This window comes from Polypterus senegalus, unplaced genomic scaffold (genome assembly GCF_016835505.1).
Source record: "Polypterus senegalus isolate Bchr_013 unplaced genomic scaffold, ASM1683550v1 scaffold_4923, whole genome shotgun sequence".
NCBI lineage: Eukaryota > Metazoa > Chordata > Cladistia > Polypteriformes > Polypteridae > Polypterus > Polypterus senegalus.
In genome coordinates this window covers 13,055-36,573 of record NW_024384445.1, presented here as the reverse complement: position 1 = coordinate 36,573, position 23,519 = coordinate 13,055, and the positions used below count along the sequence as shown (strand labels likewise).

The 23,519-nt window shown below is 39.8% G+C and overlaps 1 protein-coding gene across 1 annotated transcript in view; it reads right to left on the bottom strand.

Moving 5' to 3' along the window:
* LOC120521957 (polymeric immunoglobulin receptor-like) overlaps window positions 1-23,519 on the bottom strand; it is a gene marked incomplete at its 3' end in the record, with an annotated part of 74,344 nt that overhangs the window by 37,986 nt on the left and 12,839 nt on the right. Inside the window, exon 3 of the mRNA XM_039743221.1 lies at window positions 6,898-7,224. Coding sequence (XP_039599155.1) covers window positions 6,898-7,224 — 327 coding nt within the window. The remainder of the gene's footprint in view (window positions 1-6,897; window positions 7,225-23,519) is intronic.

The window sequence follows — 23,519 nt, the reverse complement described above, 5'->3', positions numbered from 1 at the left end:
TCTTCACATTTTTATAGATGCATTTTTACCATAAAAAAAAAAAAAACTTTCATGACATCGCTGACCTGACAGAAGTGTTGCCTGAAGCAATTGCTTCATTGTCTCTCTTCACATGCTGGTTGAGTTGGGCACAATGTTTGGAGTAACTTGACCTAATATTTGGGGGGGCTCAACACAGGTAAATAACCCCTGGAGCTGGGCCTGCTGTAGATGCCAAATTTTACAGATACCTGATGTGTAGAGATGCAACATAATTTTAATATAAATGAAAACATATATTAGAGAAAGATGACTTTGGGCCATAGAAAATTGAACACAGGCTGTTTTTGGTCCATGGGCTGTCAATTGACAGTCATGGGTATATGCTGTCATTACTATGATTACATCCATCCATTTTCTAACCCGCCGAATCCGAATACAGGGGTCTGCTGGAGCCAATCCCAGCCAGCACAGGGCAGGAACCAATCCTGGGCAGGGTGCCAACCCACCACAGGACACACACAAACACACCCACACACCAAGCACATACTAGGGCCATTTTAGAATCACCAATCCACCTAACCTGCATGTCTTTGGATTGTGGGAGGAAACCCACGCAGACACGGGAGAACATGCAAACTCCACGCAGGGAGGACCCGGGAAGCGAACCCGGGTCTCCTGACTGCGAGGCAGCAGCGCTACCACCGCGCCACCGTGCCACCCTTTAATATGATTACAGTTATTAACCTTTTGTGATTAAGGGAAAATGCCTTAAAAAGAGAGGCACTGTAATGGTTAGCTGTTTTGGGGTGTAAAAAATTAGTAATATCTAGCAAATAGGTTGTCAAATATTTTGTATGTATTTATTTGTAAAATTAGGTTAATATTTGTATAATGTTTAAAGAGACAGGACATTTATGAAAAGAATTTTTTGCTCCCCAGTTTTATTTGATAGGAAGAGAACCATTAGGGCCAGTCTTATGACTGAATTGCATCATTTAAAAATACAGTAAATGCTAGACCAAGGGGGTTGTGTCTGAGCTGTTTTGTTGGTGAAGGACCTCAGAAAATGTGTGTCATGAGCTTTAGAGACACAAAAGAAATTTTGCAAAGGCGTGCTCTCCCCTGAAGAAGGCTGACCAGAAGGAATATCGAGTGTAACTAAAAGTTTATGGGCCACCTGGAAGTACACATCTAGCATTATCAGATTGTATGGTTTGGTTTGTGAACAGCATTCAGTGTACTTTGCTTCCTTATAATTTGGGCATATTCTCAATATTATGTAATTAATTGTGTAACTTAATAAAGGTGTGCTCTTTTGAACATGTTTCTCAGCCTGTCTGTATTGGGGTTTGGGGAGCGATTTGCCCCCTGGTGGCTTTCACAAGTGGCATCCCAGATGGGACTTCCTGGCTGTCAGCAGGCAGGAGCCCCACTTTAAAAAATTTCTTGTGCCCATCCCGATACAGCAGCACTAGCACCAACACCAGCACACGATTGTGCATCAGCACCCATGCAGTGTCCAGTAAAGAGGCTCACGGACGCACTGTTCTTACTGATGGGTAAGAAGACAGACAGGTGAGGTCCGAAGGCATCAAGCAGCCGGGTACTCGCCGTCGCAGGTGTCTCCCAGAGCATTGTGCAAGAAAAAGTGGCCACCCGAAGAAAGAAGCTCCAGATGCTGGGATCCGAGAGGTAGGTTTCGGGGCCTGGGACATATGCCCTGGGAAAATTTTATGTCCAGCCCGTACACCTACTTTATAGATGGGAATTGCTCAGATCCACGTCTGTGGCTGAAGCACCATGATCCGTGAAGTGACGGCAGTGCAAGCAATGAGCTGTCAGCCGATGAAGACTGGGGCATGCTGTACTCCAAATATAAGAATGAGGAGGAGGATCGTTTGGAGTCTCACAACCCCAGACTTCCATGGGAGTTGTGGAGGCTTTTGCCGCACTCCTGGATGCAGGTAAAAGAGTGGAGGGTGCGTGGCAGGATCCCACTGCAACATCAGAGGAAGCGGGGTTGGCGAACCTCCACTATGAGCCTTTACCTACCCTGCTTAAAGCAGTGCAGGAAACATGCAGGTGCAGTAGCTCCCGTCGGGATGAACAAAACACGAAATGGCCACCAGTCGATATAATTAGTGATTTCTGGAGCACAGAGGAGTTGGAGAGAGTGCTCTAGCCCATACATGATCTATTATAGAGTTTACAAGGCTTGAGGAAGGCGATTGACGGGCTGGAAAAGACGGCTAAAGATGCATGAGTGGCTGAGGTGGCACAGCACAGGACTCTCCAAACAGCTGAATGCAGTGGAACTGCAGTGTGAAATGGCCCCATGATTAATCAGTACCAGGTGCCAAGTAACCTCAAGCCCTACAAGGGATAAGGGGGTAATGACCTATTGTGCGGTATATGTGGAAATGGCAGAGGAGTCCGGGTTATTGATACCAGTGCTCAGAGCTCTCCGCCTCATATACCGACAACAGTTGCCCTTTAAACAAATGGAGACCCAGATAGTCGCTATACTCAAGAATAGAAGGAGGACTTAGAAAAGAAGAGCCAGGTCTCTGCACAGTGCAGCATGTGAGCAGGAAAGCTCGTGTGTGACAGAAGACCACCCTCCACGAGGATGGAGGGCTGAGCCACCCCAAAAGGGTGTGAGTCTGTCAGGGTTTCCCTATTTTTTCCATGGTTGCAGGGAGCTGATACCAGAAGGGAGAAACGGAGATATGAATTTAATGTGTTTGGGACACAGGTGGAGGAGCAGTCCCAACAGTAGCCCAAGACATGTCCTAGAGAAGAATTATAGGATTTCACTGAGACCATCACACATTCTTAAGTATACAATGGATTTTCTACATTTTAGAGTTCCAGGTACCATATAAAATAGTCTTTGACCGCTAGCTGCCACAGTCTCTTCACATTGGCATGCAGAGTTGATTGATTGTAGAAAGTGCTGGCCATTCTATTTGAAATGTTTCATGGTACTTTGCTCCTTCCCTGCCAACCCCATACATAAATTAATGAGAAAATTTAACTTAACTGAAAATATTAAAATCAAAACATGTATCATATAGATTATAACATAGGTTGCAGCTTCTTTTAGGGTAGTTTTGGCTAGTACAGTTAGGCAAAGTGTCTCTTTATTGATAATTCACCTTATTCTTATAGTCTGAGTCTAATTTAATGTTTATGTCTAAGCATAAATGATAATTTTTTTCTGGATTAAACTAACAAAGTTTCTAAGATTGTTTTATTGTTATCTTCTTATGCTTTCTCTTTCATCCATCCAAGAAGAGACAGAAGCGTGGGAAGTTTCTTTATTAGAACTAACTATAATCAATTGATCCTGTTTTCTTGCACACACATTAAAATTGTGACTCCTTGCTGTTTGTGGGTTCCTGAATAAATATGATCTTGAAGGTCACAAATTAACTCTGTTATCTGTAATTATTTTATCATCAACCACTTGCTAATACTTTCTTCATATTTGTTCCATTTTTCTAATTTCTTCCATTGAAGCACTTCCATCATTATACCATTACATTATACCATTACGCTCAGCACTACCATCATTACACTTTTCATTGGGTCTTCCTGGAAACATCAAGCCAAAGGACAGAGTAGGAAGAAGGGTAGAAGAAGAAGGAAATTTAGTTCAACAGTTAGACTAGCACACTCTTGAACTATAGGTATGTACTGTATAACCTTATTGAGGTTTTCTTTCCCTTTTGCTTTCTGTGACTCATTTAATACTATAAGTGATGCAGCTCTTATGTTTGCAGCTGATGTTGTACTTTTGACCTCATCAGCATGTGATCTTTGGTGCAAACTAAAAAAGTTTGTGACTGAGTATACAGTTAGGAAAAGAACTTATGCCCCCAAGTCTCAGGCTTGTTCACTGAATGTAAGTTACTCAACTTGAAGAAGTTCAATGATATTGGGGTTTTGTTCGTGAGTGGGAGTAAAGGTGATTATGAAATTGACCAACCAATTAGAGCAGCAGCAGCAATTTTACAGAGGTTAAATCCATGTTATTAAAGAGGCAATTCAGCTCTTTGGTGAAAAGTACCAGAGAACCCTGGAGTAGAACTTCCCATTCTGTGGAACAAAAATTGACAGTTGAGGTTGTCTTGGAATTTCGGGTACATGCTGGATGCATTCTATAGGAGCTGCACCAGGCCATTGAAAAAAGACCAAGGGGTAAACTTAAGACACACTGATTGGATTATATACCTTGACAAGCCTGGGGGCATTATTGATTCAACAATTCCCTAGAAGGTGCTGGAGGAATTTGATAGGGATAAGGTTGTCTGTTGAGAATTTTGTCATTGTGGCCCCAACCATGAAAACTAAAATGGAAATGAAATGAAGATCTAATGTCCTTTGCCTGCAATAAACTGCCATTTAAGTACTTTACTGGGCTTGACTGATGATAATAGTGAACCATGTAAGAGTGCTGGACTCTGCTGTAACTTTATATCACTTTCACAAATTACTGTAACTCTCTGTCTTGTTAATGTCTCTTTCCAACTGGCTGTCAATTTAGCATAAATTCTACTGGGTTCCTATGTTTTTTTCATTTTTGGAGGACTTCTTTGGTGTAGCATAGGCCTTTTTATACATGATAAAGTGATTAACAGTCGCTCAGATTTACTTTGCTCTTTCACTTGTCTCCTAAAACAGGGGTTCTCAAACTCGGTCCTGGGGGACCCCTGTGGCTGCAGGGTTTTGTTCCAACCAGATTCCTAATCAGTGACAACAACTGATAGCACTGATCTCATTTAATTAGCTGGTATTATTTATCTTTTATTCTACATTCAGAAAAGCACAGCAGCATTATTTTTACATTTATAAGAAACTTAGAATTATTTGTTTTTGCTATGGATTTAAATGCTTAACTCTCTTTTTCTTATATTTCACCCTTTCTCTGTGCAGTTTGCTCCCTTCATTGAATCTTAATAATGACAATTAAAAACAAGCAGAGCAGAAACCTAAGCAAACAACACTCAGTCATGTGAAAAGCTGCAACTACTTTAGCGTCAGCCCCACAAAGTAGTAAATAACGGATTAATTAAACAATTAGAACACCTAGAAAAGTAGAATTACAATCAAGATGAAAATACTGTTAAAAAGAAAAAAATACATATAACTGCTTAGTACATTTTAATACTTTTTTTTAACCAAACACTTTTCTAATTTGTACATTGTTCCCAAAATAGGAAATCTGGGAAACAACAGTTCAACTTAATTAGCCCAGGAGTCCAATTAAACACAGAGGCTAGTTGGAACAAAAACCTGCAGCCACAGTGGTCCCCGGACCGAGTTTGAGAAGCCCTGTCCTAAAATATGTAACATTATAAAGATCAACTCAAATAGGACAGAGATTTCCATACTGTGTTATAGAATATTAGTAATCTTGTAATCCCTTTATCAAAAAACAAAGCACAAAAAAAATGTACTTTGAAAGTCCCTGTATACCATATGATAGTCAAGGTCTAACTTTATGTATGTTACTTTTTTTTGGTGCAGGGATATAGGGCTTTTAGTTTATGACCAAACTGTATTTAAATTTCTTTTTCATGCTTTTTGTTGGCAAATTATATAAAAGTTGCATTAAATAAAATACTTTGCTGATGTTAAAGGTTAAGTTAGAACATTAGAACAATCTAGACAGGACGAGGCCATTCAGCCCAACAAAGCTTGCCATTCCTATCCACTTAATTCTTCCAAAATAACATCAGTTCTATTTTTGAAGGTTCCTAACATTCTACTGTTTACCATACTACTTGTTAGCTTTTTCAATATGTCTATGGATCACTGTGTAAAGAAAAACTTCCTAATGTTTGAACAAAGTTTACCCTTAACAAGTTTCCAACTGTATCCCCATGTTCTTGATAAACTCATCGTAAAATCGTCTCAACCAGCTGTACTAATCCATCCATTATCCAACTTGCTATATCCTAACTACAGGGTCACGGGGGTCTGCTGGAGCCAATCCCAGCCAACACTGGGCAGGAAACAAACCCCAGGCAGGGTGCCAGCTCACCGCAGGCCACACACACACACACACACCCACACTAGGGACAATTTAGGAACACCAATGCACCTGACCGGCATGTATTTGGACTGTGGGAGGAAACCCACGCAGACACATGAACATGCAAACTCCACGCAGGGAGGACCCGGGAGGCGAACCCGAGTCTCCTAACTAGAAGGCGGCAGTGCTCCCTACTGCGTCACCATGCTGCCCAGATGTACTAATTCCCTTCATAATTTTGAACACATCAGTCATGTCTCCTCTTAATCTTCTTAAGCTTAAAACTGAAAATTCTCTGTTCTTTTAATCTTTCCTCCTAAGTCATCTCCTGTAACCCTGGACTCAGCCTAGTCACTCTTCTCTGGACTTTTTCCAGTGCTGGAGATTATTTTTTGTAGCTTGGAGACCAAAACCACACACAGCACTCCAGATGAGGCCTCATCAGTGCATTATGAAGCTTGAACATAATGGTCAGATACAAGTCCACTCATTACTTTAGCTCTTTTTTTCTGCCTGGCGTCATCTTTTTCCTATATAACCTTCTGATGATTAAAACTTTTATACTCTGGTTTCATATTTTAGCATATTAAAACATTTAGAATTTTTCTGCTTTCTAGGGGTTTACACCTACCAGTGCAAAAAGTCAAAGGTCACATTATTGGAAACATATAATATTCAATATTTGTTATAAGAAAAGCTTATTCACTTTTTTCAAACTTTAAATAATCAAAGTAAAAACAAAATCATTAAAAACTTGATGCATCTTATGGCACTGTTCTGTATTAAATTTTCTTGGGGTTTAAGAAAAAATCAAAATGTTAAATTTAATAAAAGATTAAGCTCCTTTGTCAAACTGTTTCAAATTATTTTCTCACCTTGATTGACTTGGAGATACACTCCAAAATATTCAGCACTATCTTCACTGGTCCCAGTAGCACAGTAGTACTGCCCTGTGTCATCTTCTCTGAGCCCAGTCATTGTAACTGTGAAAACTCTTTGAGTCTTGTCATCTGTGATGGAGATTCTGTCATTGCTTTTTGTTTCATCTGTCTTTACCAGAGTTAAACAGTTATACAATTCACTGAAACTGCACCAGAACTTTGTATTCCACGTATACTGCAAACTGTAGTGGCACTTGATGATGACAAATTCCTGAATGACTCCAGTTACCAATGATGGCCCATACAGAGATTCTGAACCATCTGCACAACAAAAAAGCAGAAATAAATAATAAAGGTGAAATTCTGAGGCAGTAAATGTTACACTAAAGATAGGATTGCATTATAAATGAGGGTAATAACATACGCTATAATATTCTTAAAATTATTTTCATTTGCAAAATCCAATGGAAGAAACAGAAGGATAAGAATCAAATTTGGTCAGTTCCCTATACACTGAAATCATTGCAAAAGAAACATTATATTAAAGTATTTTACCTGTGTTAAAAATAGTAAAGTTATTAGAAATTTTGCATCAAATCAATAACTGCAAGACACTGCTCTCTTCTCTCTTTTTGATTAGCCCAGAGGGAGTACACCAATACAAAAGTTCAGACACAAATTCCTTTTCCAAACAGTATTTAATCAGGCAGAAAGAAATCCAGATAAGAAAAATTTCTAGTCGCCTGGTTGTTTCATCAGGAAAGATGTGTGGTGGGACAGTGAACTTAATGAAGTCGCACAGGGGTCAAATAAAATTTCACCATATTTTTGTCATCTACAGTTTAGCACATCTGTGTGTTGTAAATATTACTCAGTTTTATCTAATCCAGAGTCAAAGGTACTGTGTCTACTGAAAAGATGATGAAATAACTCAAAAAAGGACCATAAGTATATATTAAACATACACTAACTATGGCAATGGGTAGTCCAACAGACAAAGTACTGTAAGCAGCAAAATGTGACTCAGTGTTTGTGTAGGGCACAGCAAAGACCTAGGCAAGAAGGAAATATGAACTGCCAGGGACAATCTGCTATTATGCTAGTGTTGGCGAAGTGTGCCACCATTAAGTGACTTGGTCTTTATTAATACTGAGTTCCCTGGATGACCTAGAGATAGGATCACCCAGGAAGAAGTGCAAGAAAGGAAACAGCACATGAAAGGAAACAGAGGATAGGCAACTCAGAAGGGATGTACAATTCTTTTTGACCACCAAAATCCGATAAGAGAACAAAAGACCCCCAGACAAACTAAGGAAAGCTCATGATCTCAGGTTGGGATAACCTGGCTAGACCATTTAAGAAGTCAGGGAGCAAAAATGTTGCCACGGACTTGTGGCTTTTTGAAAGAAGGTTGTTTTATCTTGGTAGAGTAATATATATATTGCTCTACTTTCCCTATTGTATTATTAATATGCAGCCTTAAAATGCCTAATCTCACAGACTTACCACTGTTTATAACTTATCCCCACCTTCCCTTCTATATCTATAACCTCAGGCAATTTAGATGTAGTAAAAAGACAAGCAGGAGTTAAGTTACACATAAAATAATGTATTACTGATAATATTCATAAATAATAACAAAATGCAAAGTACATTTGAATATTGGCAACCATACAACCTGATAAAATGGTGATGTGTAATTCAGGTGGCACACAGACTTGTAGTTACTTAAAATGTCTCTAGTTAAGGCATCGTTGGTGCTCAGCTTTCAGCCACATGTCTGTTCAATATGGCTGCTGAGCTGTGCTCTTCATTGTGTTGTCTTCATCATCACAGGTTAGCAAGAGAGATGCTTCTTCATATGTGGGTCAGTCAGAGAGAGAGAGAATGTGGTTGAGCAAGAACATTTATAGATGTTCTCTCCAATTCCTAGAACCAATAGGACATCATGGTACTTAAAGGCCTCTGAGACAAGCCAATTCCAAACAGCCATACCTCAGACCAATGGGGAGAAATAGTACATTTAACACCTCAACCCCCCAAGACCATATGTTAAGCTAACCTGGCTTTGTGTGGGGGAAAACTGGTTTAAGACATCCCCCCAAATCCTGTCATAAAATTACAAAGAGACAGTCGTAAAAGTGTGTGGGGAAGGCAAACATGAATACCTCTAAATTACATTGGTTTGCCTAAATTATAAATAAAGGCATACAAAACATTTATCAAGTTATATGCAAAATCCCATATCACAACACTCCACCCCGATGAATGTTTTGTACAATGTCTTTATAAACAATGTCTTTAAATTTATTAAAGAGTCTGTTGAATAACTTGTGCTTTGATTGGCAGTATTTGCTCTCCCAGTTTTAAAAGTTGCCCTTGGCCATTTGTCCATTACATATCTTCTTTATTTCAAAGACAATCTGAAGAACTTGGAAGCGCTCCTGATGACTTGTATCTGCTCCGGCTTGCTTCAACTGTTTCTTTAGCTTTCTGCAGTCTTCATATGTCATCAGATCTGGTGGTTCAAAATGAGACAAGTCCACACCTTCCACTAAACTAGCCCACTACAATTTAGTCTATTGTGTGAATTTTTAATCTGTGCTTGTTTTGTGTCTAACTGCTAATTAGACCCATGTCCCAAACTATCTGTTTAAGCATATGCAACTGTATAATTAACATCACAATTTGAAAGGTAACATGCCACAGGTGCCAGTACAACCACTTCTGCCCAAGTGACAGCACATGTGCCACTGCATAAACTGTTCACAAACCAACATTTGTGGCCCCTCTGCACACATTTGGGGTTGACTTAGTTGCCTCTTGTGCTTTCCTACCCATGGTGCAACTCTTAACTGCCATCAGCCTTTACCAGTATAGGCTGGCATCACCACCATGAGACATCAAAGCTATGCAACTCTCATCATTCCCCCCGTAGGCCACCCCTAGAGTTGTTTGCTCACCATATGCATACTTGTTGTGCTAAACACCTCAGTTCAGAATTGGCCCACTGGTCCTGTGCCTGCACCATAGCCGACAATCTCAGCAGGGCTTCCTATACCTAAACATCGGAACCCATATGACTTGCAAATGTACCAGCTGCACCTGCTTTCCTGAAAAGTTCACCAATTTTCTTAGTATACATTTTCCTTAATAGTATTAATTATAATAATTATCCCACTTAATTAATTAATACCCAGAATGTATACTTTATGAGCACAAAAGTAATCCCCTTATTTTTGGCATTCCTAACTGGTTTGTTCAGTTTCCACCCCTTGGAATATAAATTTGCTGCAGTAATGAACAAACCTTTCCTTTTAAACTATAGCTATTGTGACTAGTCCTATTATTATTGCATGACTTGTGGACTTGTTACTCACTTAAACCCCAGTAAGTGTCTTTTCCTTGCTGTCTCTTCAGTTCTTCTTCATGTCTTTGTCTTTAGTCTTTGCTTTTTGTCTTTGTCGTCTTTTCCTCTTTCTTTTTTTCATTCTGCTATGTAGGCAGGCTCTGCAAAATGGAAGGTGACAAAGCAGTTTCTGTCCATCTCATTTTCCTGGTTGTCGACCTGGTGCCAAAACTCAAACTTTGCTTCCAGGCATTCATTGGAACAGCTTGGCACTAGTGCCACTTTGCTCCAATGTGCTAGTGGTAACCCGATCTCCTGCATGGATTTTACTCTGCTAATTGCCTTCACTATTTATTACCTGCACCAACCCAAAGTCCATAAAACCTTACAATAGAAGTAGCACTATTGCAAAAGGCCAGAAAATTGAAATAGAAATAACTGTTTTCCCTTTGCTGTCTTCCTGCGCTACCCTTCTATTTTTTTTCATTGCCTGTGTGTCTTTTTTTTTATTGTATGGTAACTGCTACTGGAAAGTGTGGGCTAAAACCTCTCCAGAACCCAAGTTCTAAATCCAGCATCTCTCTTAAAACTGACCTGTGCTCTTTACTAAAGACCAGCTCACTTTTCTCCATTTTATTGCATGGAGATTCATAGGCTGTCTTTTTAAACAACTGGTCAGTCAGGTTTCTGAATTACTGGAACCTAAGTGTGTGTGCTTTTTAATAACTGCTGCCTCCAGCACAGCTGTTAGGACCCTCACACCCCTGTGCATTCCTGGCTTGCTAGCTGAGCTTCCTGCTGCACCATCCCCCATCCTTTGTTCTTTGGCTTGTCCTGTTTCATTCAAACCAACTCCTAAACTGGTGCGCTTTCTTTCCAACTCAGCCATTCTTGCACTAGCACATTCAGACCTTTCACACACAAGCACTTGAATTCCTTTCATTTCTATTGTTCTTTGTTTAAATCCCACACTTTCTTTACTCAGTATCCTTAAGCCAATATCTATTTCATGCCCTCTAGTCAACCATTCACACTCACCAGCTCCTCTGCCTTCTATCTGATTTCTTTGTCCTAAATCAAATTTCAATGCAGCACTGGTTACCTTTCCTAACAGTGGTGAAATACCTATCAGTGTAGCATGCTCTTTAAATACTGGACAGGCCTCAGAATTACCTGGAGATTGTGGTGCAGTGGAGAATAAAGGAAGAAAACACCCTTGCTGTTTTCCCTTCCTTTCATCTCTCTCCTTTTCCTCACACTCACATTCACACTCTTTATCTGAGTACTCATCTGTCTCGTGTAAGTCACCCACCCATGTTTTAGGGTTCCAGTCCGATCTGGTTACTGTTGCCCTAATTTTTACCATGGGCGGTTTACATTTCTTTTTTCCACTTCTTTCACTGCTTTCTACTTTAGCAGCGGGTGTTCTACATGCTAACACTTCACAATTATCACACCAACTGTTACATCTTTCAAAACTCTCACTCAACATTCCATAACTTTCATTCACTTTGCTGTTTTCTTCCTCATTGTGATCTTCCTTATTACCAATAATACAAGCTAGTAAACCTCTTATAACAGCAGCTGTCTTCTTTAAACCTGATCTCTGTTTTCTTGCTTTTAATCCTTCCAGCCCCCTTCCATTTTGTGGCACACTCAGCTCAGCTTCTGCTTTCTCTACCTGAACAACAGGTTTCCTAGCTTTAGCCTGCTTCCCTCTGCCACTCCACTGGAAGATGGCTGACTTTAAAATGAACTTAGGCATTTCTAAGTCTACAATTTACTCTAATACAATTTGCCAAATTCGTTATGAGTTGGCCTACTTTTGCCCCTGTAAGTAAACATACACATACATACACAAAGATCCTAAACGAATAAGTACCGTATGAATGACGAATGCATGTCCCATCCCTCCCTAGCATTTTAACCACTTAAATGCCGTATAAATGACGCATGCATCTTTCACCACTCCCTAGCACTTTAATTAGGGACTCACTACCACCAGTACTAACAAACATGCGGGTGTCCTTGTGACACACATGAAGTCTCTACACTTTGTTGGTTATATTCCATTCAGCAACCAAACAATGTTTTACTTCCACCGCATTTGTACACTGGGTGCCCTAAAATTCACATGCATAAATAAACACATACATAAAAACAGTATTTGCAAACAGGGTGCAAAACTTGGTTACCCCAAAATCCTACCCAACTATGCCAATTGTTTTATCTTGGTAGAGTAATATATGTATTGCTCTACTTTCCCCTATTGTATTATTAATATGCAGCCTTAGAATGCCTAATCTCACAGACTTACCACTGTTTATAACTTATCCCCACCTTCCCTTCAATATCTATAACCTCAGGCAATTAGATGTAGTAAAAAGACAAGCAGGAGTTAAGTTACACATAAAATATTGTATTACTGATAATATTCATAAATAATAACAAAATGCAAAGTACATTTGAATATTGGCAACCATACAACCTGATAAAATGGTGATGTGTAATTCAGGTGGCACACAGACTTGCAGTTACTTAAAATGTCTCTAGTTAAGGCATCGTTGGTGCTCAGCTTTCAGCCACATGTCTGTTCAATATGGCTGCTGAGCTGTGCTCTTCATTGTGTTGTCTTCATCATCACAGGTTAGCAAGAGAGATGCTTCTTCATCATATGTTGGTTAGAGAGAGATGCTTCTTCATCATATGTGGGTCAGAGAGAGAATGTGGTTGAGCAAGTACATTTATAGATGTTCTCTCCGATTCCTAGAACCAATAGGACATCATGGTACTTAAAGGCCTCTGAGACAAGCCAATTCCAAACAGCCATATCTCAGGCCAATGGGAGAAATAGTACATTATAACACCTTAACACCCCAAGATCATATGTTAGGCTAACCTGGCTTTGTGTGGGGGAAAACTGGTTTAAGACATCCCCCCAAATCCTGTCATAAAATTACAAAGAGACAGTCGTAAAAAAGGGGGGTGGAGGCAAACATGAATACCTCTAAATTACATTGGTTTGCCTAAATTATAAATAAAGGCATACAAAACATTTATCAAGTTATATGCAAAATCCCACATCACAACACATATTATAAAGAGGACAAACAGAGGTAGGTATAATAGTATTAACAACATCTAAGAAACTGTATATGGTGGCCTTCTGAAGTATTTACCCAGACCAGATTACGGCAATAAATAACATAGCACTGATACGACATATTACTGATAATCATAATCTGCAATAATTCAGAAAATGACCACAAACAAAGATTAACTAAAGATAGAAAAAATCAGTATATTAGATATTTTAGTACAATTTTCATTTAGAATTTCCTAAAGATTTACCACTACTACCAGCTTTTCAGTGGACACTGGAGAATTTAAAATGACAATTTACACAATTCATCATAAAAATGGGTGTCAGGGTGGCAGCTCATTGTCTGTGTACAGTTCAAATGTTCTTGTGAGTTTTCTTTGAGTTCTTCCATTTCTTCCCATCATCCAGCAGGCATGTCTGTTAAGTTGAATAGAGTCCCTAAAATTTCTGAAGTGAGTGTGCCCTGCAATACACTAAGGTCCGATCCCTGTATTTACAGGCACATGAAGAAAAGGGATGGAATACAAATATATATATATATATATATATATATATATATATATATATATATATATATATATATATACAGTGGTGTGAAAAACTATTTGCCCCCTTCCTGATTTCTTATTCTTTTCCATGTTTGTCACACAAAATGTTTCTGATCATCAAACACAATATAACACAAGTAAACACAAAATGCAGTTTTTAAATGATGGTTTTTATTATTTAGGGAGAAAAAAAAAATCCAAACCTACATGGCCCTGTGTGAAAAAGTAATTGCCCCCTGAACCTAATAACTGGTTGGGCCACCCTTAGCAGCAATAACTGCAATCAAGCGTTTGCGATAACTTGCAATGAGTCTTTTACACATCTCTGGAGGACTTTTGGCCCACTCATCTTTGCAGAATTGTTGTAATTCAGCTTTATTTGAGGTTTTCTAGCATGAACCGCCTTTTAAGGTCATGCCATAGCATCTCAATTGGATTCAGGTCAGGACTTTGACTAGGCCACTCCAAAGTCTTCATTTTGTTTTTCTTCAGCCATTCAGAGGTGGATTTGCTGGTGTTTTTTGGGTCATTGTCCTGTTGCAGCACCCAAGATCGCTTCAGCTTGAGTTGACGAACAGATGGGCAGACATTCTCCTTCAGGATTTTTTGGTAGACAGTAGAATTCATGGTTCCAACTATCACAGCAAGCCTTCCAGGTCCTGAAGCAGCAAAACAACCCCAGACCATCACACTACCACCACCATATTTTACTGTTGGTATGATGTTCTTTTTCTGAAATGCTGTGTTCCTTTTACACCAGATGTAACGGGACATTTGCCTTCCAAAAAGTTCAACTTTTGTCTCATCAGTCCACAAGGTATTTTCCCAAAAGTCTTGGCAATCATTGAGATGTTTCTTAGCAAAATTGAGAGGAGCCCTAATGTTCTTTTTGCTTAACAGTGGTTTGCCTTGGAAATCTGCCATGCAGGCCGTTTTGCCCAGTCTCTTTCTTATGGTGGAGTCGTGAACACTGACCTTAATTGAGGCAAGTGAGGCCTGCAGTTCTTTAGACGTTGTCCTGGGGTCTTTTGTGACCTCTCGGATGAGTTGTCTCTGCGCTCTTGGGGTAATTTTGGTCGGCCGGCCACTCCTGAGAAGGTTCACCACTGTTCCATGTTTTTGCCATTTGTGGATAATGGCTCTCACTGTGGTTCGCTGGAGTCCCAAAGCTTTAGAAATGGCTTTACAACCTTTTACCAGACTGATAGATCTCAATTACTTCTGTTCTCATTTGTTCCTGAATTTCTTTGGATCTTGGCATGATGTCTAGCTTTTGAGGTGCTTTTGGTCTACTTCTCTGTGTCAGGCAGCTCCTATTTAAGTGATTTCTTGATTGAAACAGGTGTGGCAGTAATCAGGCCTGGGGTGGCTATGGAAATTGAACTCAGGTGTGATACACCACAGTTAGGTTATTTTTAACAAGGGGCAATTACTTTTTCACACAGGGCCATGTAGGTTTGGATTTTTTTCTCCCTAAATAATAAAAACCAGCATTTAAAAACTGCATTTTGTGTTTACTTGCATTATATTTGACTAATGGTTAAATGTGTTTGATGATCAGAAACATTTTGTGTGACAAACATGCAAAAGAATAAGAAATCAGGAAGGGGGCAAATAGTTTTTCACACCACTGTATATATATACATTCCAAAGACATACAGGTTAGGTAGATTGGCGACTCTAACTTGGCCCTAGTGTGTGCTTGGTGTGTGGGTGTGTTTGTGTGTGTCCTGTGGTGACACACCATCAGACTGAGACCACATCTTTACAAAGCACACACGTTTATTTCTCGCTAAATAACACAGTCCTGCACAGCACATAGTGTTCCCAGCACTAATGACCACTCCTCCAGGCTTCTATCTCTCTGTCCTTGGGCCGCTTTTCCTTTCTCCACGGAAGCTTCATCCTGCTCCCACTCCCGACTGGTGTGGTGGAAGTGTCAGGAGAGCACTCGAAAGCACTACGGGCATCCCTGGAAGGATCATCCTCCATGTTCCCTGGTGAGGCAGAAGTAGAAGTTCCCCGGGCCCTCTGAGACTCGGGGCACCCCCTGGCGGTGACCACAGGCCCCAATGGGCTTGAGCCTCCTTGCTCCACTCCTGTGGTCCTCTCCCAATCCAGGGCGGCTGGCCCCTCGTGGCCCGGAGGACGTACATGCCACCTCCCCGTCCTGCCCATATTGATTTAATTGCCTTCTCCAATGGAGTTGACAGTCTGCCCAGTAGTGACAATTTAATTACCACAGATGAACTAGTTCCCCACTATAACAATGGACTGTGCAACCTTTTAGATAATCTTGCTCCTGTAAAAACCCGGACTGTCTCTTTCACCTTCTCTGTCTCCTGGTTCAACCTGGAACTTCGCCAACTTAAAGCTAAGGGCCAATGTTGAGAATGCCTTTATAAAAAGATGAGCTTTGATGTCCATAAGAATATGTAAGATGAACACATGCACGTCTATAAGGATGCATTGTCTGCAGCAAAAAGTACATATTACGCAACACTAATTGGGTCTGCTGAAGGGAATACTAGGGCTTTCCTCTCTAATAACTCACATCATACATTCTTCCTTTATCTCTGGTCTTGTTCCTTTATCTTTTAAAATGGCTGTAATAACTAATTCTCAAGAGAGCTATTGACCCCTGCAACCTAAATAATTATTGTCCAAATTCAAATTTACCTTTCCTTTCAAAAACACTTGAAAAACTGTTGCTGAGCAGGTTAACTCTTACCTTACTGACAATCATTTGTTTCATCAATTTCAGTCTGGCTTTCGTCCATATCACAGTACTAAGACAGCCCTGGTTAAAATCATCAATGGACTGCTGATGGCAGCTGACTCTGGGCTGCTAACCATACTTGTACTCCTTGATCTGAGCTCTGCTTTCAATACAGTCTCTCATGATATTCTACTTGAGAGATTAAAATTGATTGGTATTATTGGAACTCCAGGCGTCACAGTGGTGCAATGGTAGCACTGCTGCCTCGCAGTTAGGAGACCTGGGTTCACTTTCCGGGTCATCCCTGCGTGGAGTTTGCTTGTTCTCCCCGTGTCTGTGTGGGTTTCCTATGGGTGCTCTGGTTTCTGTCCACAAACATGCAGGTTAGGTGCATTGGCAATCCTAAATTGTCCCTAGTTGGGTGTGTGTGTGCCCTGCCCAGGATTTGTTCCTGCCTTGCACCCTGGAATTGGCTCCAGCAGACCCCCATGACCCTGTGTTATGATATAGTGGGTTGGATAATGGATGGAACTCCACATGCTTGGTTTAAATCTTATCTTTCAGATCGTAGACAGTTTGTACAATTAAAATAATTCTGATCACAAGTTTTCCCAGTTATTAGTGGTGTTCCCCAGGGCTCTGTCTTAGGTCCCCTTCTATTTCTTATTTACTTTCTGCCACTTGGTCATATCTTTACGAAGTTTTATATTCATTTTCACTGTTATGAGGATGACACCCAGCTCTATCTGTCTACTAAGCCTAAATCCACTCTTCCATCTTCTTCCTCTCTGGCTGTCTGCATGAAGTTAAATCAAGGCTGTCGTTAATTTTCATAAATTAAACAGTAATAAAACAGGAGATCTTATGGTAGGAACTAAATCTGTTTTGGATAAATGTGATAATATTTCATTGACTATAGATAATTCTCTAATCTCTTCTTCCTCCCCAGTTAAGGGCTTAGTTGTTATTCTCAATAGTACCTTAAATTCAAGGCACATATTAATAATGTTACTTGGTCCTCATATTTCCATCCACATAATATCAGCTGTTTACGTTCATCTTTTTCACTCTACCAACACTGCTATTCTTGTTCATGCTCTGGTTACATCTCGTATCAATTATTGGATTTCTGTTCTTTCTGTTCTTCCTCAAAAACTCCTTTACAAACTTCAATTGGTTCAGAATGCTGAAGCTTGCATTGTCATTACCAGAACCCCTTCCACAGAACACATTACTCCAGTCCTTCAGCAGCCTCACTGGCTCCTTATTAAATACAGCATTGATTTTAAGATTCTGCTTAGTACTTACAAGACCCTTCATAATATGGCACCTCCTTATCTTTCCGATCTTCGTCACATCTCCATTACTTCTCATACCCTTAGATCTGCTTCCTGTATCAATCTTATTATACCTCCTGCTTGCTTGACTACTATGGGGTTTAGAAATTTCAGTCGAGCAGCCCCTTGCCTCTGGAATTCACTCCCACAACTCGATAATATCCACTCTCTTCTACCTTTAAGCTGACTTATTCTGTCTGATAATTTTGATTGATAAATTTATATTCAATTTTATTATTGTATTTTTTCTGGTTTTATTATAAAGTAATATTTTATTAGTTTTGTGACTTTTGTTATTAATGTGCTCTGTAAGGTGTCCTTGTGCTCCTTGATAGGATAAGTTCTGTCACTCGTTATATACACTTCCTAATAATACCAGGGTGTTGTACGGTGTTAGCCATTATAAATGTAGAGAAAAGCCAAGCAAAATGACACCTTTTATTGACTAACTAAAAAGATTTAAATATGCAGTTTGAGGAACTCAGGCCCCTTCTTCAGGAAAGATGTCACATTTTGCCTGAAGAAGGGGCCTGAGTTGCTCAAAGCTTGCATATTGTAATCTTTTAAGTTAGCCAATAAAAGGTGTCATTTTGCTTGGCTTTCTCTTTTTCCTAATACCTAAACTGTAAGGGTGGCATTGATTTACTCACTGCTAGCTTGTACTGCCCTGCCCTCCTTCACATGCAGTTTCTGTTTGTCAGTGCATGGATCTGAGATGCTGCTCTGAACGTTCCTACTGAATTTCGCAAGAAACTTACAACAGCTAAAGACTAATCCTTCACTATAGTTACTGCAGTTCACGTACTGTGATAACAATACCATAATACTGTACATTTGCTGGCTTTATCTTAACAATTAAGTTACAATTAATAGCTCTCAGGATCACAGTAGGTGTATTTATGGTTTGATGAAGGTGATGCTTTGTTCCTTTGCTAGTTGACTTTCTCCGAACAATTGGAAAGATCAACAAGCACTTTATTCTTTCTTTCTTCAGGAGGAGCTCTTCTCCTTCTCCTCCTTGATCGCACCTTCTGGATGCAGTTTTCTCTTTGAGGTTTTTAAATACAAAGTCCTCGATTGCTAGGAAAGTTACTTTTACTATGGCAATTAATGATCAGTTAACTCCCGTTGTTTGTAAGACGAATGTGTGGTTTTTACAAATGGTCTCTCTCTGCACACACTTGCTATTCATCAGCAAGGTTTTGTCTAATGACAAAGTTGTCCCACTCTAATACAGAAAAGTATTCTACCCTTCCAGTCAAGCATGCAGTTACCCTTTGGAGTAAAATTAATTACTCCAACCTTTGTTGCAGCCACACCCTTGACATAGAAATACTTGCTATAGAGAATAGAACTTGTAGCCAGATTAAGAGCAGTGGGTTTGATGAAGAGAATCCAGGTTTGGGAATGTGCAAGAGTTTGGATAGGCAGCAGTGGCTGTCTTGACATTGTTGTCTTAGATGCACATAAGCCTATCCTTTTGGTTGACATTTGGTACATACCTTTGTCCGTGAAGGTTGCCAGTCATTAAATTATGGCTCTTTGATTGAGCCACATATCTAAGTGGTACCATTTGAAGACAGCTGTGAGAAGAGGACTGAATATATTATTAGATAAGGCACAAATGTTGTGTTCCAAAGAGAGGCCCAGTCAAGAAGAAGATGATATTCAAAATGTCTGCCAAGGACATGTCTTCCAAGCATAGCAAAACAGATAATGCTAGTCTGTCCTACATTTTCCAACTTTTTCATTCTGATACTGCTTTGGAATATACATACTCAAACACTATGGAAAGAGTTATTCAAAAATGAACATACACTTTCTTGGTTTGCCATATAGGTGACCACCTGCTTGAATTCTTCATGCTATGGTTTACTCTGTACACCAACTGCCATTACCTATTCCCCAACTACTGTAAGTAGAAATTCTGTAGTTCAACTTTCCTTTGAATATGGTATCAGAGCAGGAGCCTACCTGAAGGCTGACATGATAATGTCAATTGCTAATTTACAAAACTATCATACATGCATATTTAAATATTTTGACCATCTTAAAATAAACAATATTTAATATTTACAATCATTGAATAACTGTGCCTTAAATATGTCACCTTATTAACTAATTTCTTCTACTTCATGCAGGTCAGACACTTCATTTTGTGCTTCATATTTTAAGCTTCTCTTACTATATACTATAATAGCAAAATACCCGCGCTTCGCAGCGGAGAAGTAGTGTGTTAAAGAAGTAATGAAAAAGAAAAGGAAACATTTTGAAAATAACGTAACATGATTGTCAATGTAATTGTTTTGTCACTGTTGTGAGTGATGAGTGTTGCTGTCATATATATATATATATATATATATATATATATATATATATATACACACACACACACACATATAAACATATATATATATATATACATATCCATACATATATACATATACACATATATATACACACACAAATATATACATACATATATATATATATATATATATACATACATACAGTGGTGTGAAAAACTATTTGCCCCCTTCCTGAATTCTTATTCTTTTCCATGTTTGTCACAAAAAATGTTTCTGATCACACATTTAACCATTAGTCAGATATAACACAAGTAAACACAAAATGCAGTTTTTAAATGATGGTTTTATTATTTAGGGAGAAAAAAAATCCAAACCTACATGGCCCTGTGTGAAAAATTAATGCCCCTGAACCTAATAACTGGTTGGGCCACCCTTAGCAGCAATAACTGCAATCAAGCGCTTATGTATAACTTGCAATGAGTCTTTTACAGCGCTCTGGAGGAATTTTGGCCAACTCATCTTTGCAGAATTGTTGTAATTCAGCTTTATTTGAAGGTTTTCTAGCATGAAACGCCTTTTTAAGGTCATGCCATAGCATCTCAATTGGATTCAGGTCAGGACTTTGACTAGGCCACTCCAAAGTCTTCATTTTGCTTTTCTTCAGCCATTCAGAGGTGGATTTGCTGGTGTGTTTTGGGTCATTGTCCTGTTGCAGCACCCAAGATCGCTTCAGCTTGAGTTGACGAACAGATGGCCGGACATTCTCCTTCAAGATTTTTGGTAGACAGTAGAATTCATGGTTCCATCTATCACAGCAAGCCTTCCAGGTCCTGAAGCAGCAAAACAACCCCAGACCATCACACTACCACCACCATATTTTACTGTTGGTATGATGTTCTTTTTCTGAAGTGCTGTGTTCCTTTTACGCCAGATGTAACTGGACATTTGCCTTCCAAAAAGTTCAACTTTTGTCTCATCAGTGCAAAAGGTATTTTCCCAAAAGCCTTGGCAATCATTGAGATGTTTCTTAGCAAAATTGAGACGGGCTCTAATGTTCTTTTTGCTTAACAGTGGTTTGCGTCTTGGAAATCTGCCATGCAGGCCGTTTTTGCCCAGTCTCTTTCTTATGGTGGAGTCGTGAACACTGACCTTAATTGAGGCAAGTGAGGCCTGCAGTTCTTTAGATGTTGTCCTGGGGTCTTTTGTGACCTCTCGAATGAGTCGTCTCTGCGCTCTTGGGGTAATTTTGGTCGGCCGGCCACTCCTGGGAAGGTTCACCACTGTTCCATGTTTTTGCCATTTCTGGATAATGGCTCTCACTGTGGTTCGCTGGAGTCCCAAAGCTTTAGAAATGGCTTTATAACCTTTACCAGACTGAAAGATCTCAATTACTTCTGTTCTCATTGTTCCTGAATTTCTTTGGATCTTGGCATGATGTCTAGCTTTTGAGGTGCTTTTGGTCTACTTCTCTGTGTCAGGCAGCTCCTATTTAAGTGATTTCTTGATTGAAACAGGTGTGGCAGTAATCAGGCCTGGGGGTGGCTATGGAATTTGAACTCAGGTGTGATACACCACAGTTAGGTTATTTTTTAACAAGGGGGCATTACTTTTTCACACAGGGCCATGTAGGTTTGGATTTTTTTTCTCCCTAAATAATAAAAACCATCATTTAAAAACTGCATTTTGTGTTTACTTGTGTTATATTTAACTAATGGTTAAATGTGTTTGATGATCAGAAACATTTTGTGTGACAAACATGCAAAAGAATAAGAAATCAGGAAGGGGGCAAATAGTTTTTCACACCACTGTATATACACATACATCCACATATATATACATATATATAAATATCTAAACATACATATACATACACACACATATATACACACAAATACATATATATATACATACACACATATATATAAACATATATATACATACATATCTACATATATACATGTACACACACACACACACGCATATATATATATATAAAAACTGCTCAAAAAAATTAAAGGAACACTTTGAAAACACATCAGATCTCAATGTGAAAAAGAAATCCTCCTGGATATCTATACTGATATAGACTGGGTAATGTGTTAGGAACGAAAGGATGCCACATCGTTTGATGGAAATGAAAATGATCAACCTACAGAGCCCTGAATTCAAAGACGCCCTAAAAATCAGAGTGAAAAAATTATGTGGCAGGCTAGTCCATTTTGCCAAAATTAAATTGCAGCAACTCAAAATTGTACGCAGCACTTTGTATGGCCCCTGTGTTCTTGTATACATGCCTGACAACATCAGTGCATGCTTCTAATGAGATGACAGATTGTGTTGTGGGGGATCTCCTCCCAGATCTGGACCAGGGCATCACTGAGCTCCTGGACAGTCTGAGGTGCAACCTGGTGGCATTGGATGGACCAAAACATAATGTCCCAGAGGTGATCTATTGGATTTAGGTCAGGAAAGTGTGGTGGCCAGTCAATGGTATCAATTCCTTCATCCTCCAGGAACTGCCTGCATACTCTCACCACATGAGGCCAGGAATTGTCGTGCACCAGGAGCCACTGTACCAGCATAGGGTCTGACAATGGGTCCAAGGATTTCATCCTGATACCTAATGGCAGCCAAGGTGCCTTTGTTAAGCCTGTAGCGGTCTGTGTGACCCTCCATGGATATGCCTCCCCAGACAATCATTAACCCACCACCAAACAGCTCATGCTGAATGATGTTACAGGCAGCATAATGTTCTCCATGGCTTCTCCAGACCCTTTCACTTCTGTCACGTGCTCAGGGTGAACCTGCTCTCATCTTTAAAAAGCACAAGGCACCAGTGGTGCCTCTGCCAATTCTGGTATTCTATGGCGAATGCCAATCGAGCTGCATGCTGCTGGGCAGTGAGCTCAGGGCCAATTAGAGGACATGGGGCCCTTGGGTCACCCTCATGAAGTCTTTCTGGTTGTTTGGTCAGAGACATTCACACCAGTGGCCTGCTGGAGGTCATTTTGTAGGGCTCTGGCAGTGCTCATCCTGTTACTCCTTTCCCAAAGGAGCAGATACTGGTCCTGCTGATGGGTTATGGACCTTCTATAGCCCTCTCCAGCTCTCCTAGAGTAACTGCTTGTCTATTAGAATCTCCTCCATGCCCTTGAGACTGTGCAGGGAGACACAGCAAACCTTCTGGCAATGACACGTATTGATGTGCCATCCTGGAGAAGTTGGACTACCTGTGCAACCTCTGTAGGGTC